The following is a 20,501-nucleotide window of genomic DNA, read 5'->3' as shown; positions in this document are numbered from 1 at the left end:
TTGCTCCCCTCCCCATCAGACCTCCCAAAGAGTAAGGAGCACCATCTCACTGGTCTGCGTGGACTCTTGGGGTAAAGGCTTCATGGTAGTTCTTACCAATGGTGACTGTGGTGCACACATACCGAGCTGCTTATAAAGACAGTGTGAGAAAGAAATCCTTATAAGGCGTGGGATTAAATTGTCTTGGGCTGGGTGGCTCGGTCGGTTGAGCATCCAACTCTTGATTTCGGCTCAGGTCATGATCTCACGGTTCATGAGTTCGAGCCCCTAGTCTTTCTTCTCCTAATGTTCTCACCTCCCATGCTTTCCACGGAGGTCCTGCTCCGGTGAGGCTGGGACCCTGACGCCTCAGCTCCGAGAAAGCGTGTTCCCACCCCATCTGCCCTACGAGCTCCTCCATCAGCTTCCTGATTCTCCACAGATCCCACTGCTGTGATTGGACATGCTGTTGACAGGTCCTCGGTGGCTCCCTGTGGCAGAGTGAAAAATGGAGGACTGTTTCCTCCCTTGGAAATGTTCTGATTCCACTTGCTGTAGTCTCATTTTCGACTTTCCGCCTTAATGTGTGTTTGGGTTGATCCAAATGAACTCTGTGAATGATTTCAGGCTTTCTGTGATTGCTGCCTTTCTTCTGTTTTTGCCCCCCCCCCCCCATTTGAAATGGAGAAATGTCTTCTTGTCTTTGAATTTTCAGATTTTGCTTGTTATCAGCGTTCAGGTCACATGCCACGGAGTTGTACTCGGCCTCCAAGTACTCAATTGTCCTTACATCAGAATTAACGTAGCGCTTTATCTGTTTTTCTTTAAAGCTAGGTATGTTTAGGACTGTCCTCTTTACCCTGGGGAATAAGCATTAGGTGTGCAGTGCGGTGACTGATGACACTTGTAGCCATCAAATGTGTGCCTACTGAACTTTGCATGTAGCAGGCTCTTCATAGTATATTTGAACGAGTGAATGAAAGGTCGAGTCCCTTGCATGGCAGGCCCCTTGGGGTGCTCTGTGGATGTACCTCTGAGCAAAACTAGAGGCGGTCCTTCCCTAAAGGGGTGCGTGGTCTGTAAGGGGGGGGGGGCGGAGAGAAGGGAAGCATGTTCACTGAAGTGTCCAGTTAGTCGTGGGAATAGGGTTGTACGGGGAAACTGCTTCACACCCATGTCAGGTACGTGGAGCTGGAAAAATTAAAACGCAAGAATTGGACTTCTTGGTCTGTGCTAGCATCCGAGGGGGGACACTGAACCTTCCTGCTCAAGGAGTGTGCTCTCTGGTCCGGCGGGTCAACACCCTCTGCGGGTGGTCAGCCATGTTGGCATGTACCCCGTGAGAAGCACAGAGTACTGTCACTGTGCCGGAACTTTCCCTCATGTGTATGAATGCTCAACTGTGTGGTTACATCTTTGTGACCAGGGACATTTGCTTCTACCTTTTTATGTCTTGGTTCATAGCCACGTGCACTGAAGGCCCTCACTTCGTTTACTGAGGACTGACTAACTGACGGGAATGTTCGCGCACAGCATATAGGAGCAGAGGGGGGAAGCTTCCTGAAAGTTAAAAATGTATTATTTTAAAATAAGTAATATATAATAATAAATATTCACTATAATTATAACAATAAATATTCACTATGATATAGAAGTTTAAACCTTCCTTCTACTAGTGGAAATAACCTACATTTTCATGGCAGAAGAGAAAAGTCTGGGCTCTAAAGGGATGTATCCTTTAGCAGGAAAAAAAGAAATATCATCATGGACTTCTGTGTTATATGAGTCACCTGGTTCCCATTGACAGAAAATCAACTCATAAGGGTTTAAGCACAGAAGGGAATTTACTGGCTTTCATATGTGGAAAATGGCCCTTATACCTGGAAAGTCCAATTCAGTTGGCTTCATATACTGATGAATTTGGAATCTGGGGGCTTTAACTTATATTATTTTCTCTGTCTCTGTCTGTCTCTTTTTCTTCTCTTTCTGTTTCTGCCTCTATTTTTCTCTTTCTCTGAGTCAGAAGATAGGAGCCTTGATAGCACATACCTACATCCTAGTGGATTAATAATAAAAAATAAGACAGGGTCTTTTTTTTTTCTAATCGCCTTATGTTCTTCTATTAAATCTCATGGAAGAGTCCTGAATTGTCCACACTAGGATCATATCCTGTACTGGGACCAGTCATCGATCTTCAATGTATAGGCCATTGCAATGGGCCCAACCTAGGTCATCTTTCCAGCCCAGCAAGTTGAGTTGGGTAGCCTTTGTAAAAACCCCACTAGGACCACGTGCAGGGAGAGAGGGGAGGTGATTTCCAGAAGGAAGGTTCTCCCAGAAGAAATAATGGGGCTCACTGATAGTCTCAGATTCTGTACCAGAGTATCAGGAAGTCATGAGTAAAGATGCAAGGCATGGAAAAGACTGGTTGGTTTGTATGGTGCACTAATTAATAATAATATTCAGTGGGCAAGGTGGAACCCAGGGATGAAGGGCTTGAGGACTTGATGAGCTTTGTTTCTTATATCATTATTTTAGGTTAGTATTAAGGCAGGCTTTCTCTTTTTTCTTTTTCACCACGAGCAGAGCAGAGTGGTGAAAGAAACCAAGGATGTTTAATGCAATAATTACGACTTGAGATGAGGAGGGTCCTTATGCTGGACATGGGGATGTTTGTCTGTGAATCATAGTTTGTGTTTTGACCTTGTGTTTTAAGTTGATCTTGAAGAATTTCTTTTATCTGAATGTACCTTACAAATTACTGCAAAGGACAGTGGAAATCGTTTAAAAACACAAACTATAAACTAGAAATTCTCTTTTAACCTAGAAACGATGATAGACATTTTAGCATATGATGTTTTCCCCTAAATTTATCCTATTACAAGGAAAGGCGGGGGGAACCAGAGTCTATAAAGCCAAAATTAAATATTAAATGTGCAATTCAGTTTTGTTTCAGCTCATTTCAGGATTGAAAATATTTTATATCAAAATAGTGTCAGTTATCAAATATTTTATATGAAAGTAACATTTGAAACAAAAATCTTTGCAGGGCTTAGGGAAATGATGAGATAAAAAAAATTACTTATGGCCATGAAATTACAGTTGCACTGACACATACACACAAGCTTTCAAATAAAAGTAAATACATTTGGAGAGGAGCTGTTAATGCACAGCATTTGGTCATTGCTGTCTACTTTTTATTTGCAATGCTTGTTTTATAGCGTTGCTTCAGGACTTAGGCTAAAGGCATCCAGGAAGCTGCGTGATTGACTGGTGGGGTCATGGAGCCAGTCAGGGCTCAGCTTCCTAAAGAGGAACCAGTGGGTTGAAACTGGCAGGTATCCCATTCTGAGACAGTCTGGAACACTAGGGAATTTGCCTATTACAAACATTGCCCGGCAGGAATAGAGTGAGCAGAGTCTCTTCTGGCCAGAATTAAAGATGTGTGTCTAGGAAAGGAAATGTGCGGATGTGGATTAAGAACAGAAAATTGTTTAAAGTTTGGAGGCCCAAACATGTATATTTGGGGTAGAGGGTCTAAATCTGTTTTATTCAGAATGAACCAAAAGAGAGGTTCTCTTTTGAGCTCCCCAGGAATTCGAGCTTGTCTGAGACTGTTTAATTCCAGAGCATCGCCGTCTCTTGGATGGATAGGGAAGTGATCACAGCCATCTTGGTGACACCCAGTAGCGGGACCATGGTGTTTAGAAAGGCAGGGCATTCAGGAAAAGTCAGGATTTGATTTTAGCAATATGGCATGCCATCAGAAGTGTCTGAGAACAGCCAGTAGTAGGCAGTTCTGATCTTAAAGGGTCCAGACTTCTCCAGACAAGTTCTCATTGAGTGTATATCTGATATAATAGCTAGTTGATATTTAGAGGTGGGGCTCCAAATGACCAGACTCTGGGGATCCTAAATGTCGTTGAGTTGTCTTCTGAAAAGGAGCCTGGTCATTCAGTGCTCTACATATCAAGATAAATCTTGGTTCTGGGCATTAGCACACGGGCATGATTTTGGAACCACCTATGACACAGTATAGAGCAGTTATGACATGACCTTCCTTCAACCATAGATTTGATTAGACATGTGGGTCCACTTGGATAATGAACCGGAAACATTACCTCAAGGTGATAACCTTCAGATTTATTGTTACCCTGAAACAAATTCTGGAAAGAATTAGGACTATAAGTCTACCAAAAAGCTATTTATCATAATCAAATCACTTGTTAATAAGGAAATATTAAATGTAGAAAAATATAGGTTGATGTGTAAAAAAATATACTCCAGAGTATGCAGGAATTTCTATGTCCTCTGTATTTGTTTTATTTCCAATTTAATTTAAAGAGAGAACATTTTTCACATTCTCTCATTAGAAAAGCATGCCCTAATAATTGCACAGAAACCGAAGAAGTGATCCCTTGATATGTAAATGAAAAAATTTAAAGACAGCCAGTAGTGAGATGAAAAGCATTGTTGATTTTCTTAAAAAGAATTTAAATTACTTGAGTCTGTCTCTCCATTATTCAGAGAAATGTTTCAGTGCAGGATTCTACAAAACAGGCGTTGTAGACCTACATCCCGAGATATTTTAGGGCACAGCATCTAGATCTTCTTTGCCAAATGTAATTTCTTTTTACTATTTTTCACTCCACGAAGAGGGATATGAACCTGCAGCTTGATTACAAAGATGTTAAAATCTAGCACTTTTTAAAGACTTCAACCCTTCAGAAGAAGTTTTCTTTTTTAAGGCTCTGGGGGAGTATGTTGAAATTGATTATACTCTTGTCTTTGAAAATCCTCACTGTTCCTTTGTTTCATTGTCATTGTATATGCAGTAAAAATAACTCTGGAAGCACGTTATAACAATAGATTCTGAGAATAAAGCTTCTGCAACAATGGTTGGGCGCATAGACGTGAGTGCGTGTGCACACACACACACACACACGGGCGTGCTCAACACCTGTGTGTGCACATATGCTAATTTCCGCCCCGGACAACTGACTTATGCTTCTCATACTTCATAACAAACATTTTATTAAGTGGGATAAGCAAGTTTGCAACTATTTTCATGAAATACCTAAACCATTTTATTTTATTTATTTTAGAAAAAAATTTTTTAGAGAGAGGGAGAGGGCATGTGAACAGGGGAGAGGAATGGAGGGGTAGAGAGAGAGAGAGAGAGAGAATCTTAAGCTGGCTGCATGCTCAGCACAGAGCCCAATGTGGGGCTTGATCCTGAGCCAAAATCCAGAGTCAGATGCTTAACCAACTGAGCCACCCAGGGACCCCTAAACTATATATATTTTTTAAACTCCTGTGATACAGCCCCTTGTGTTTTATTCTCTTTTTTCCCCCCACTTTGTTTTTAATGGTGGTAAAACACATAAAATTTACTAGCTTAACCATTTTAAGTGTATCATTCACTAGTTAAGCATATTCACGCTGTTGTGACACAGGGCTCTAGAAGTTTTTCATCTTTAAGATCTGATACTCTGGGCTCATCAAACAACAACTCTCCCTGTCTCCCTCTTTCCAGCCCCTGGTAACCAGCATTCTCATTTATTTCTGGTAACCAGCATTCTCATTTCTTATTCTCATATATCACACAGTATCTGTCATTTTGTGCCTGGTTTACTTCATATAGCATATTGTCAGGGTTCATCCATTTTATAGCATGTGGTAGGATTCCTTTCCTTTTTAAGGCTGTGAAATATTCCATCGTATGGATAGACCACATTTATTTATCCATTCATCCATTAGTGACATTTCGGTTGCCTCCATCTCTTGGCCATTGTGAGCTATGCTGCAGTGAACAGAGGTGTTTAAATGTATCTTTAGAGATCCTGCTTTCAGTCTTTTGGATATACCCAGAAGTGGGATTGCTGGACCCTCTGGCAGTTCCATTTTTAATTTACTGTGGAAACTCCAAACTGTTTTCCGTCGTAAACCATTTTACATTCCTACCAAGAGCATACAAGGGTTTCAATCTCTCCACATCCTTGCCAACACTTCTTATTTTCTGCCCCCCCCCCTTTTTTTCAGGGGTGGGTGATGGGTAAGAGCCATTCTAATGGGTATGAGGTGATGATTTATTGTAGTTGTGATGTGCAGTTCACTGAGAATTGTGAGCTTCTTAATATTCTTAACAAATATGCTTGTTGGAAATTTGTGTATCATCTTTGGAGAAATGTCTGTTTAAGAACTTTGCCCATTTTTAAATTTGCTTGTTTTTAAGCGTCCGACTTCGGCTCAGGTCACGATCTCACAGTCTGTGAGTTCGAGCCCCGCATCGGGCTCTGGGCTGATGGCTCAGAGCCTGGAGCCTGCTTCTGATTCTGTGTCTCCCTCTCTCTCTGCCCCTCCCCCATTCATGCTCTGTCTCTCTCTGTCTCAAAAATAAATAAAAACGTTTAAAAAAATTTTAAATTTGCTTGTTTAATTTTTAGATTATTGAGTTGTAAGGGTGTTTTTTTATATTTTGGATATTAACCCCTTATCAGATATATAATTTACAAGTATCTTCCTCCCTTCCTTAGGTTGCCTTTTTACTGTGTTGTGTCCTTCGATGCACAAAAATTTGCATATTCATCCATTTTGTCAATTTTTGCTTCTGTCAGCTGTGTTTGTGGTGTCCTATCCAAGAAATCATTGCCAGGTGCAGTGTCCTAAAACTTCTGTTTTCTTCTATGAGTTTTGTACTTTTGGGTCTTATGTTTAAGGCTTTAATAAATTTTTGTTAATTTTTGCATACGATAGAAGGTTAGGGCCCAACTTTATTCTTTTTTAAATTTTTTTAAGTTTATTTCCTTATTTTGAGAGAGAGACAGAGAGTGCAAACAGGGGAGGGGCTGAGAGAGAGAGAGAGAGAGAGAGAGAGAGAGAAAGAGAGAATGCTAAGCAGGCTCCGCACTGTCAGTGTAGAGCCCAACGTGGGGCTTGAACCCATGAACCGTGAGATCATGACCTGAGCCGAAATCAAGAGTCCGATGCTCAACTGACTGAGCCACCCAGGCACCCCCCAACTTTATCCTTTTGCAGATGCGTCTTATTATTTCTTGTGCTGCTATGACTTGTAGATTTTGGAAACCTACATCATTAGGTATGTTCAGCCTATAGACATACATTTCGCATCTCCAAAAAAATGTCTTCTCTTTGGTGTAAACCGTGAAAGTTAATAGAAAATGAGAGAAAAAAATATATAATCTTACTTGTATCAGTTTGTGTTCCCTAGAAGCAGAGTCTTGGGAGAGGGCTTCAGGAGCACAAGGCAATATGCAGAGGGAATGTTCATCAGGGAAATCCCATAGGGAGTGAGGGAAGCAAGGCATAGAACAGAAATCGTATACATTTGAGGTCTTTGAGAGGAGGCATCCCCCAAATTGCAAACATAAGCTGGTGGAATTGACGTCGAATTCGTACCTGTAAATTCAGATAAATGCACATTCTTACCTACAAACGATAAAATGTATTTTCGTTCTTTTCACGGGGAAAATTGGAGCACTTATTTTTATTTTTATTTCATTCTGATGATTCATTATCCTCATGGAAAAACAGGGTGATAAGTTTTTCTTTATAAGCGTGCCCACAATATGTTGGACCTTTGGCCAGAATCCAGTCTATTCTCAGCCTTTTGAGGTCTACTCTTGGAAGACAAAAGCATATCCACCAATATCTAGTTCATTAATTAATTAATTAATTAATTAATAATAATAAAATGAGTCCAGCAAAATGGGCACCATTTGCTAACTTTCTTGCCTTGTTGGTGCCCTGTGGTGACAGCTGTCCTGCACCAAACAGTAGGTGGGCAGTGTTCTAAGAAGGAACCGTTCTCATGCTGGTTCCTGGAATTTGGAACCTGCCCTGACCGCAGCATGTCAGAGTCCATCCTGAATGGTCTTGATGAGCCACGTAATCTCTCCTTGACATGTTGCCACAGAATGTGGTTAAAGAAAATGCCAACCTGTTTTCCTGAATGCCTGCACTATTTTACATTCCCAGCATCAAGGTGGAGAGATCCTGCTTCTCCACATCCTTGCCAGTATTTGGTATTGTCACTAGTTTTATTTTTTTAAGTTTTTTAATGCTTGTTTATTTTTTGAAAGAGAGAGAGCGCACAAGCTGGGGAGGGGCAGAGAGAAACGGAGACAGAAGATCTGAAGTGGGCTCCACACCGACAGCACAGAGCCCAACGTGGGGTTCGAACCCACGGACTGTGACATCATGACCTGAGCCAAAGGTGGACAGTTAACCGACTGAGCCACCCACGGGGCCCCCCAGTAGTTTTATGTTTGTTTCAGCTCTTCTGATACATGCATAGTGATGGGTCACTGCTTCCGGTGGGCATTTTCCTAATGGCTGGTGCTGTCAGAGGTCTCTTCCTGTGCTTGGCCGTCATCCATCTGTGCCCCTGAAACATCCGTCACTCTTCTCCCATTCTCCAGTTGGACCACCTGCCTTTTTGCTGCTGAATGTTAAGGCGTGTGTGTGTGTGTGTGTGTGTGTGTGTGTGTGTGTATGTGTGTTGTAGAGGTGATTCTTTTTTCTTTTTTTTAATATGTATTTACTTTTGAGAAAGAGAGAGAGAGCGAGAGCAGGGGAGGGGCAGAGAGAGAGAGAGAGAGAGAGAGAGAGAGAGCGGGAGACACAGAATCCGAAGCAGCTCCAGGCTCCCAGCTGCTGGCACAGAGTCCGACGTGGGGCTTGAACTCACAAACGGTGAGATCATGACCCCAGCCAAAGTCAGACGCTTGACAGACTGAGCCACCAGGTGCCCCTAGAGGTGATTTTTTGTGAGACAGGTGGTTACAGGTACTTTTGCCCAGAGGTGCCCGGATGGCACAGTGGGTTCAACATCGACTCTTGATCTCGCCTCAGGTCCTGATGTCACAGTGAAGGAGTCTGAGCCCCGAGGACAGCGCGGAGCCTACTCGGAATTGTCTCTCCCTCTCTCTCTGCCCCTACCCTGCTTGTACTCTTTATCTCTCTCAAAGTAAATAAATAAACATAAAAACAAAAAACAACAAAAAAAACTGCTTTTCCCCACTTTGCCACCCTGAGCGTGGCTTTCACACAGCCCTGTTGTGTTTTCAGATGAAATCCAATTCATTCTTTCCTTTTCTTTTATGGGCCGTGTTTCCAGGTCAAGTCTAAAGCAGGGCGCAGCGGTTCCATCCTGCGGCCTTCAGGATGCACTGCAGTTTTGTTTTACGTTCAGATCCGTGATCCGTTTCGGGTTCATTTCTGTGTGAGGTGTGAGGTTTGGGTCGAGGTTCCTTTCTCCCTAAGGGTGTCCAGGGACCCCACCTTCGCTTTGGGAAGACTCTTCTCTCTGGCTTGCACCTGCACCTTGCCACGGACAGCGGGCCGCCTGTGTGCGGAAGTCTTTGCAGGTTGTCCTTTTCAGGTGCCATTGATCTAGGTGTCCCTCCTGCCAGTACCAATAGCAGAAAATCCCGACGGGTACATGTGGCAAAATAGACTTCTTTCCTCCAAAAATCAGAAAAGGGATTGTTTTCAGAGTTGACTTTTGGTACTTGTAATCTTTTTCATTACATATTATTTTTTATTTGTTTAATTTTTATTTTTTTGAAGTGTATTTATTTTGAGGGAGAGTGCATGTGCGCATGAGCAGGGAAGGGGCAGAGAGAGAGAGACAGAGAGAGACAGAGAGAGAATCCCAAGCAGGCTCCACACTGTCAGCACGAAGCCCGATGGTGGGCTCGAACCCACGAACCATGAGATCATGACCTGAGCCGAGATTATGACCTGAGTCGAGATCAAGAGTCAGGCATTTAACCAACTGAGCCACCCAGGTGGCCCTGTGTGTGTTTATTTTTATCTGCAACATGTATCGAAAGGTTTCTAGAGTACTTACAGCGGTTGTGGGAGAGATATATCTTCAGTTTAGCAAAGTACTTCCAATTTTCTCTTTCATAGTAATGGGACAACACTGTCAATCAAATGAGTGTGAAATGATAGGTTTAAAATTTTTTTTAGACCTTAGTAAGGGTGCACATCAATTTCTAGGTTTGAAAATGTAACTTTCTTCTTGTGTGTGTGTATTGACTTGTGTTGATATGAATTCTAACGGCTGAGTCATAGAATGTGTTTGGTTTCTTACGAGGATAATGGTGTTTACAACGTAACTGATTTTTCCTCCTTTCACCCGCGTTAGGACAATTAATTTAATTCATGTAATGATTATAAATCTATTCAAGTTTTCACTTCTTGAGTCATTTTTGGTAAGATATATTTTTCTAGATATTTTCTGTTTCTCATGCCTTCATCTTTGCTCGGTCCTTGTTTCGTTTCTGTCCATTTGTACCATGATTTTATTATTTTCTTCTTTCTTGTTGGGCTTCCTTTACTGTTCTTTTCTATGAATCACGTGTTGGTCACTGATGCTAAGAATACAGTCTTTTCTAACATATACATTTAAAGCTGTAGATTTATTTCTGTGAACGGTTTTAGTTTCATCTGTGAAATTATGATCAACGATTGGTTCTAAAAAAGTATTATTTCCATTATGCTTTCTTCCTTATATATGCTTTATTTTGAATCGACTTTGTAAGTTTCTGAACAAATTGGCAGGTGTGGTTCCACATCTGTAGTTGAAATCCAGTTCTCAAGTGTGTTAAGAAGGTGTCCATATAATTTCAGTTCTAAAGCATTTTTTGAAATTTGCCTTCAAAATTTTTGAAGCCCTAAATTTTTGTGCCCTAAGACAGAGTTAACTTCATAAACCATCCACGAATGTCTGCTCCCCTGAAAGTGGGTCCAAGTTTCTGGAAATGTCCTTGCTTTTACCATTTTTTCTTATCTAGCACTTACGGATAACTTTGCAAAAACTCTCCCGCAGTGAGTGTGCTGTGGCTACATGAAGATTTCGTTTAAATATTAAAAAAAAAAATTAATGTGTATTATTTTTGACAGAGAGAGAGAGTGAGCGAGAGTGAGCAGGGGAGAGGTAGAGAGGAAGACAGGATCTGAATCAGGCTCTGTGCTGAGTGGAGAGACTGCCGCGAGGCTCAAACTCACAAACCATGAGATCATGACCTGAGCCAAAGTCAGATGCTCAACCGATTGCGCCTCCCAGGCGCCCCACCACATGAAGGTTCTGAGTCTAATGGAGAGGAAGGCATTTCTGGCAGTTGTATCCCCAGAATAATTTCCTCATTTTCCTAGTTGCCTTTTCCTTAACTTTATTCTGTATATTTCTGGCTTGCTACAACACAGCATCCTGAGATCACAGCACAGTGTCTCCAAGACCAAAGCTGCTAGTTTTTACTAGATGTTCCATAATGATTTCTGAACATAGATCTTTGCTGTTTCCTTCATGTATTTAATTTGCCGGCTCTCAAGTTTTATTTTATGGAGATGCATATTTGCTGAGCAGGGATTTCTGCCTATGGTAAATGTCTGTAAATATTTTTTAAAAGTTTATTTATTTTGAGAGAGGGAGAGAGAGAGAGGGAGGGAGAGAGAGAGAGAGAGAGAGAGAGAGAGAATGAGAGAGAGAATATCCCAAGCAGCCTCTGCACTGTTGGCTTGGAGCCTGATGTGGGGCTTGAACTCATGAACCACAAGATCAGGACCTGAGCCGAAACCAAGAGTCAGATGCTGAACCAACTGAACGACCCAGGCACACCAAACGTCTCTAAATTTTTATCTAGGATTTCAGATTAGCCATGTATATAACCCGCATGCCAAAAGAAGGGTAGGTCAAGTCATAAGCATTTGCTACCTACTATATGTCAGTGCTGGGTCAGGTTGTAGTAATGCATATGATATTTCTGCCATTGATTTAATTAACAACAAAAATATTTAATATCTGCTCTTCCAACTGCTGATAAAACAGTCCAAGTTCATGCTTTTTGGTGGGGGGGCTTATAGATAAACAAAATATCTGGTGTATTTTACAAACAGCATTGGTATGAGTATAATATACAGTCTAAGTGTGATGATTGATGCTGTAGAAATATATTTCAGGGTGATAAAAACTTAAGGAGAAAAAGCAAGAAATAGGAATTGGAAATATTGTTAGGGAACAGTTGCAAATAGAAATAAAGGGGCCTGTGAAAGCATCACGAGGTTGGAGATTTTGAGCTAAGACCAGGAGAAGGGAAGGATGCTAACCACTTAGCCTCCCTCCATCAGATGAATGTTCCAAGCACTGGGAGTAGCAGGTACAAAGACCTTGTGCCGGGAACATTCTTGGCTCATGGTAGAACCAGAAAGAGCAAAAAAGGGAGAGAGAACTCTCCATATAACACATTCCCTTTTCTTCAGTTCTCTTAACGTATTCCATGTATACACACAGATCCTCGTGATATATTCCTCATAAAAATAATTACCGTTCATTGAGTATTTACTTTGTGCCGGACATTTTTTTTTTTTTTTTTGCAAACTATCTCCTATTTTTTAAGTATCTCAGCAAACTTGAAACACCAGCTCTTTTTTATTTATTTCAAGCATCTTAGAAATGTTGAAAATTTCACCCCAGGTCATAAGTAGAAAATGTGATACCTACAATTGGAACTCAGTTTTAGTTTTTCTAGTTTTTCTGTTATTTAACATTACCTTCTACAAGTGAATAATTTTGATGATTAGGAATTTAAAGCATATGGTCTCTTGTCTGCTTCCTATGATGACTCAGACCCAAATATATGTGTATATATATATATATATATATATATATATATATACACATACACACACACACACATATAATGGGTAGCACACACATACACACACACACAGTTATGCTTAATGTTATAGTTATTTTCTCTTGAGATGTGGGTAATTCTTGATGCTGCTTCTCTTACACCTTGGGGGTCTTTCTGGAATATCTTTTCCTGAGTATTTGTGATTCCGATGCAAGAATGAAGCCATGAGTCTCCATGGTGGGCTTGATGCAGTGGTTGTGTGGAAGCTGGCCCCCACACTGAGGTGGAGAGAGTACATATTCTCATCTCTCTGTTTAGTAATGCGACAGTGGTAGCTTGGAATTGACTGTGAACTGTGCACCGTGGTAAAAGGCAGATGTGATAAGTCAACGATTTCATTCCCACTCCACCCCTACTGACTGTTACAAATTTGCTAGAACCCCGCTTGGTAGGTAGCAATGGTCCAGTCCTGTCATTCAAAATTCTGCAGAGCTTTGGATGTTCCCTTGATCACCATTTAACACGGTCAAAGAAAACCAAACAAACTTCTGAACCACGGCACCCTCTAGTTAAGGTGATGTTAATTTCTGGAAGAGTTAAAACCCAAAATATCAGCGCCTAACTACAATCGAAGTGAATTTCTTTGTCAGATGAAAAGTTAGGACAGGGGCTGGTTCGTGGCAGGTGCTCCAGGGAGCCATGGGGGGGACCGAGGCTCCTTACCTGGGACCATCTTTGCTATGTGGTATCCACGCTGCCATATCCATAGGCTGTAGGAGGTTTAGAACATGTTAAAGTGCATGTGGGCTTTTTTTTTTCCTTTTTATGAGCCAGCCCTGGGAAGGTCAAAATTGACATCAACTTACGTGTTTAAGGAGAGAAGAGAACGGGTTTCCCTAGTCAGTCTCTGCCGCAACAATGAAAATATGCTCTGTTTTACTACAGCACGTGCCCTGTATCCTAAGGAACTCACGTATTATTGTGAGAAGGTGGTTTGTGTGAAGTGGAAATGGTGTTAGTGCACGCATAGCCTTTGGTGGGTGAAGAGCGCCAAAATAGCGGGAAAGAATTAAAGTCTTTTCCAGGGAAGAGCCCTCACTCAGTCCAGCCGCTGGGCAGGCAGAACCAGGTCAACTCTGCTACAGGACAATTGAGACCCAGTGCCTGCCCGGGACCCCCCGCCTGGGGAGGCCAGCCAGCCTTGTCCAGCTCAGACACCGTAGTTCCTCTTCAGCTGCACCCCCCTGCCTGCCTGGCCTGCCCAGACTGTCACCTGAGGTGCTAATGACTGCTATTCTTAGTGCCCTGGTGACCAAGTTCCACAGGTTCTGGGTGGACTGCCTCAAAACTCCATTTACCATTACTATGTCATTTTTAGTGTGGTGTCTTACAGACTGACTACAGCACGTATACATGATGCAGCTGGTCCATCCAGAATTAGACAAAAAGAAAGTCACAATGCCCGATGTGCTTGTAGAACGTGAAATAAATCTCGAAGTTCAGACCATTTGAAGTCAAAGCATGGGGAATTATTTGACAAGAAAATATGTGAAAAATTCACATTTTATACATGGATGGACGTGGGAGTTCACAGCCTCGGCCTCTGATTTTCCAAATTGTGAGAGAATTAATTTATGAACATCCCTCAGCGCTCCTTTCTGACAGACCCGAGAGGGCTGCTCGATAAATCATGAGCTGACACTACAGACTCCTTCAGAGTTAATTGAAAATTTCACAGGAAGGTTTTTCTCATGAGCGGAACACTAGAAGACTGTTGTGTTTATTGGGTTATCCTGCACCTTCGACTGCCTGCTGATCAGCACGTAACACTCTGTGAGGTCACTGGTCTGACCCTCTGGGTTTTCCCGTGGTTCTGCTGATTCCCTGGGCACCTGCTGACCAATCAGGAAGGTCACGGGAGTCACAGTGTCCCGGGAACCCACGTACAGTTTTCGGTACAGGTTGCAAAGCAGAGAATCTTTCCTGCCGTTATTAATGAGCTGTCCCAGAGGATCTGTTTGTGACGGTGATCCTGGCTTTTATCACACAGACTTCAGAGTGATTTGTCATTATTTCAGAACTGCTGCTGTCTCTCTGTGGTTAGGTCACTGGAAAGGGAATGCTTTATGTATAGTGTTTTTTCCAACACCTCACTTACAAATACTCACAAAGATGGAGATGTTTATGAAATTAATACGATTCTAAAATGTTGTCAAATGCTAAAAAAACGACCAAAACAAAATTTCCCAACTCTGCCTCTCCCCTGTCCCCCTTATGGATGTTAAGTATCTGGCTGTAGGGAATCCCCGGCTCTTAGTCTGTCCTTTTCTTGAGCCTTTATGGAACATTTGTGGCTGTCACAGAGTCCTCTTTTTGGTCTTGGACAAATCACAGCCTCGCTCAACTTCGTTTTCCTTACTTGCAAAAGAGAGATGGTCTTGCCTGGCGGTTGTGAGAATGACACTTTGCAAAGCCTCAAGTGAGACAGAAACGGAATTTGCACTGTCACAACTTGGGGCCCTTTCAGAGGAATTGGGCACATCTCCAAAGACGAAGAAACAGACCCCTTTCTGAGTGATCTTTCCAGATATAGTGTATGATCAACCACACTTTGGGGCACACGTCGCTGCTTTTACTTGCTTGAGACTTAAGATCATAGATATCTGAATGGAAGAACATACCACGCTTATCTGAGCCTGTGCATTACATTCTAGAATTTTCAGTGTTAATTTTCTGCCAAGAGTAACATTTATTCTAGTGGTAAACATAGGGGTCTGTACGATTCCGTTACAGGTGTTTTGAGTGGCATTAAGAAGGAATATCCTAGCGAAAGAAAGGGAAGATTTTCAGCTTCAAGAAGGAGAGCTCACTTTGTTAATCACTATGTTAATAAGACAGAGACCACAACGGCAACAGTTCTATCCACGACTTTGAATTGCCAAGAGAAAAATCTGTCTCATTGCTTAACCATTATTAGGTCTCTTCGAAAGGGATATTACCAATCACTAAGAAAAGTGTTTAGCAATATGTTGGTGGAAAATATCCAGCGTGTCACATGAACAGTTGCTAGGCTACATAGGTTCTATTCCATTAGATACACAGAGTCATCGGGATATACAAAACCAGTTTTATTAGGCTGTGCTCAAAGACTGGGAATGGCTTTCTGCCAGAATTTCACACACAGTTTAGTTGGCATTATTCAACGAAGGGGCTTTAATGCATCGGTAAAACTTTTAGGCCTTTACAGAAACAGTAAGGATGGTTTGCCAGTAATTGCGTTGTGCAAAGCCACACATCTGTCTCTAATTTTCTTATTTGTTTTATCACCATGCAATGTTGAGTGTGACACCAGTTCCCTTCGCTTCTCCCCTGGTCTGTAAGCTGGCCTGCGTGCTTGCGTGCCAAGCACAAAGGGGAGTGAGTGAGTTTCTGACCTCTGGGGTGGGTAATGGGAAATCGAGCGTGCTCCGTGGTGCTGCCGTATTGTCGTGACAGTGGGTCCACTGACTTTCTCACCGTGTGTCTCGCAGGTTGCTTTCAGCTATGTAACGTGTTTCGAACCCATGAGATGGAAATTGACCAGTGCCTGCTGGAGTCCCTTCCCCTCGGCCAACGGCAGCGGCTGGTGAAACGCATGCGCTGTGAGCAGATCAAAGCCTACTATGAAAGAGAGAAGGCGTTTCAGAAGCAGGAAGGGTTCCTGAAAAAGCTGAAGCATGGGAAGAATCAAAAAGTTCATTTTAACCTCGCTGACATGATACAGGATGCAATTATCCACCACGATGACAAAGAAGGTACAGGGCACACACGTTTTCTTGTGTGGGTTTCCTGGTGGGGAGATGAAGGGTAACATTTCTTCTAAATATTTGGGGCTTTTTACTGAAGGTCTGAAATCGTCCAGGGAAAATCCTCTTTCTTTTTTTTTTTTTTTTTTTTTAATTTTTTTTAACGTTTATTTATTTTTGAGACAGAGAGAGACAGAGCATGAACGGGGGAGGGGCAGAGAGAGAGGGAGACAGAATCGGAAGCAGGCTCCAGACTCTGAGCCATCAGCCCAGAGCCCGACGCGGGGCTCGAACTCACGGACCGTGAGATCGTGACCTGAGCCGAAGTCGGAGGCTTAACCAACTGAGCCACCCAGGCGCCCCAAAAATCCTCTTTCTAATGAACACAGTTAAGACCTCCAAGTCTCTTAGTAAAATGAACAAAATGCAAACTTCTGGTGAAATTATTGTATATATATTTTTTTAAAGAACTGCCTACCTGGAAAGCATGTGATTTCCCCAATTTTTAATGAACCTTTTTCTTCCCCCGCCCCCCCCCCCCCAATGAAATTGTTTCCTTTGAGGATGAGATTGTGCTGCAAAATTCGTTATTGTCTCCTTCATGGGTAGGAATACCAGAGGAGTAGGAGGTAGCTCCTTTTTTGTTATTCATATTTCACTTCTAGCTCTTCATGTAACAGCCATCTTCTCTGTGGAGCTGGAAGCAACACGAGGGGCAGTGGTGCTCTCAGCCAGGTTCACTGGGCCCTTCTGCTGGTGCTGGTACCTTCCAGTGCTGTTGAGTGAAAAATTGAAGCAGTTTGTTCAAGTTCACCAAGCAGTGGTTGTTGGAACAGGTCTAAATTAGAATGCAGGTAGACATAAGCCCTATATTGATTTAAAAGGAATGCAACCACAAAGTTTCTTGGCAAAGTTATAAAGTCTCTCGTGTAAAGTATCAACAGGGCAAATAATGCCTCAGTTTGGGTTAAAAAAGTTAAGAATGGCAAAATAATAAACCCAGAGAACAAGAGGAACTATTTAATATATGTATAATATGTAACACTTATAATAAGATATAATATTAGGGGAAGACATTGAAGACATAAAATCTGAATTAATACTGAGGTAGGCATGTCACTTGGGTGGTCAAGAACAGGAAGAGATATGAATCCTGTCTTTAGAAAACCTCTAATCTCAGTAGAGAGGGGAAAAGTCCTCATAATAAAGTAGAAAACGATCAGTAGAAATGAAGTCTGGTAGAATGGGAGTGGTTGGTGGTAGAAGGTGTTTTTTCGGGGGCTCTGAAGGAAGGAAAGCCGAAACCACACTTGGGCAGTGTGGCCAACAGCTGCCAGCGTGAGTTCCAGGCATGGAGATTTGTCAGAAAGGGGCAGGGGTGAAGAGGGCGGCTGCTAAACTGGTTTCCAGGAGATAGGATTATTGTGGATACTTCACACCCTGAAGCAGAACACAATGGGAGCCATTGTATGTTCCAAAGAAGAAAACTCACATGCTGCAAATAGCGTTTAGCAAATATTAATCAGGGGTGTTTACCTGTAGGATGGATTGAAGGGTAAAGGTAAGAAGTATGGGTAAAGACACCGACTGAGAATCCAGGAATGGCAAGTCAGTGTTAGAGTGAGCTGGGTTGGGATAGTAGCAGTAGGGATAGGACCAAAGAACTAACTCAGAAGCTGTATTTCATAGGAAAAGTGTGTTAATTTATCAAATATTTATTGAGTCTTTATTATGCAGCAGGCAACTGCGAAGGAAGCAGACAAAATCTGGCTCTGGGATGCCCAACTGTCTAGTGTGTGTGACCATAAATAATGAGGTAGAGTTAGGTATACAATGTGGTGGACGACGAGGAATATGGAGGGAGGAAGACCAGAAGGAGGTGGGGAGTTGGGCGTATGGATATCTGAGGAGGAGCATTTCGTGTGAGTGCAGAGCCATGAGGGGGAGCATCCCAGCCTGGGGAGGGGGCGGGGGGCAGTGGGAACCAGTGTGGTGGGAACAGAAAAATAAATGAAGACGATGGAAAGCAAGAAGCCAGCAGATAGGGACTGCAAGGGTCAGGGAAAGCATTTTGGCTTTTGCGCTCAGTGAGTTCTGAAGCCACTGGGGTGTCTTGAGCAGAAGAGAGACCTGGTAGCACATAGGAATGAACAGAATCAGCCTGGCTGCTGCACTCTGACTTTAATGAGGAATCGTGAGGGCAGAAGCAGAGAAATCGGTTTGGAGCCTTTGTCAGTGAGCTGGGCACGAATGGGTGGCTTGGACCAAAGTGGAGCGAGGGTGTGCTGAGAAATGGTCCATTGGGGATGTACTTTCAGGGTAGAGTGGACAGGAAATGCTGATGCGGAGTGTATCAGTTCACACTGCTGCCATAACGAACGACCACTGCTTCAGTACATGGTTGAAGAGGGTGTGAGTGCCTCATCTTATAGTTCCAAGGGTCAGAAGTCCAGGTTGGGTTCCACTGGGCTGAAATCCAGGTGCCATCAGGCCTCAGTGCTTTCTGTGGAGGTTCCAAGGGAGGATCGCTTTCCTTGACTTTCCCAGTCTCCAGGGGCCATCGTGTTCCATCAGTCGTAACCCCTCCTCCATCTTCAGAGTCGGGAAGGGGCGCTGAAGTGTCCGTCTCCTGCTTGGAATTTCTCCTGTTTCTTTTTCTGTCCTTGCGTCTCTCTGACTGAATCTTTTGCCGCCTTCTTCCACTTCCAAGGTGCATGTGTTTTCAGGGCCATGGGCTCACTTGGATCATCTAGAATAATCTCCCTGTTTTAAGCTCAGTTTATTAGCCGCCTTAATTCCTTTCCCCAGATACTATACCATATTTACAGGCATAGCACCGAAGGCAAAATTATGGAACACAAATCCTACCTGCCACAGGGAGTAACAGACTCCAGGATAACAGCAAGTGTGTCCTGGCCCAAACAACTAGGAGAATGATGTGCTCTTAGAAGAGTTAGGGGTGCGTCTAGGAAGTCAGAACGGGAGGGGGTATCATCAGTGAGAGTGGTATTCCTGGCCACCTCCTGGTAGATGGCCACCTACTCGTTGTATCCTCAGGTGGTGGAGACAGGTAGCTCTGGTCTTTTCCTCTTCTTGTAAAGGCACTAATCCCATCATGGAGGCTACACCTCATGGTTTCATCTAGCCCTAATTTTCCTCCCAAAGGCCCCAACTCCTGATATCATCACACTGAGTTTTAGGGCTTTCATATATGACTTTGCGGGGTGGGGGGGGGGCACAAAAACTCAGTCTATCGCAGATGACATACTAATTCTATCCTTGGACCTGGCCTAAGTATGAACAAATGAAATAGTACTTTTTTTTGAGTCTCTCATCTACCTTGGAAACTCCCATATGAGTACCAATAGACTTCAGTGTTTCACAGGAAAAGTATTAATTTCTGAAAATTAAAAAATGTAATTGCATTGAAAAAGGTAAGCAATTTCTTTAGAGGCAGTATAATCTCTCTAGCATATGTTGTACTTCTAGAAAGGTAGTCAGGAAAAAGTATTTATTCAATTATGGTAGTCATATTTTCAATTATCTTGAAACTACTCAAATAGTGAAATGTACATGTTTATGAAATTGAGACATAAAAATATTGCCATGAGAACCAACTTTTTCCATTTAAATTATTATTTCAAACTTTATACTTCTACCTTTGTGTAAACAAATACATTTTCTGTCATAATTCCAAGGCTGAGTGTAAAGAATCAAATATACTTTTTCAAAGGACAACATATTGTTCATGCTAAGGTTTGTATTATATCATTGAGAAGCAATTCAGAATTTTTGTTTCATTTTCTAAATGTTGCATTTTTGTAATTTCAAATTTAGTATCTTCAATGCTTTATTGTTCTCTTCTGAGAGTTGGTGATACTTCAGTGTTAATTTGTCAATTTAATGTACTACACCAATGTAAAATGTGTTTGACATTCTTTTCCATCTAAAAAAATGTTCTACATTTTGTTTTAGGGCTTTTAATTCACTTTCTTTGACATATACCATGCAAAAGGAAAAGAGAGAGGGAGAGGGAGACACAAAGAGAAAGACAGAGTGGGAGAGCTAAGGA

General features: G+C 42.3%; 1 protein-coding gene across 3 annotated transcripts in view; it reads left to right on the top strand.

Annotated features, from left to right (window-relative positions):
* MYO16 (myosin XVI) overlaps nucleotides 1–20,501 on the top strand; it is a 609,969-nt gene that overhangs the window by 132,691 nt on the left and 456,777 nt on the right. For all 3 annotated transcript variants that reach the window (XM_053889237.1, XM_053889213.1, XM_053889198.1), the window contains exon 2: nucleotides 16,175–16,438. In XM_053889237.1, the coding sequence (XP_053745212.1) occupies nucleotides 16,213–16,438 (226 nt within the window). In that variant the 5' untranslated portion in view covers nucleotides 16,175–16,212. The remainder of the gene's footprint in view (nucleotides 1–16,174; nucleotides 16,439–20,501) is intronic.

Source organism: Panthera pardus, unplaced genomic scaffold (assembly GCF_024362965.1).
Source record: "Panthera pardus isolate Hobbes unplaced genomic scaffold, ASM2436296v1 HiC_scaffold_1, whole genome shotgun sequence".
Taxonomy (NCBI): Eukaryota; Metazoa; Chordata; class Mammalia; order Carnivora; family Felidae; genus Panthera; species Panthera pardus.
The sequence above is the reverse complement of the archived record's forward strand: the minus strand, read 5'-3'. Positions and strand labels throughout refer to the sequence as shown.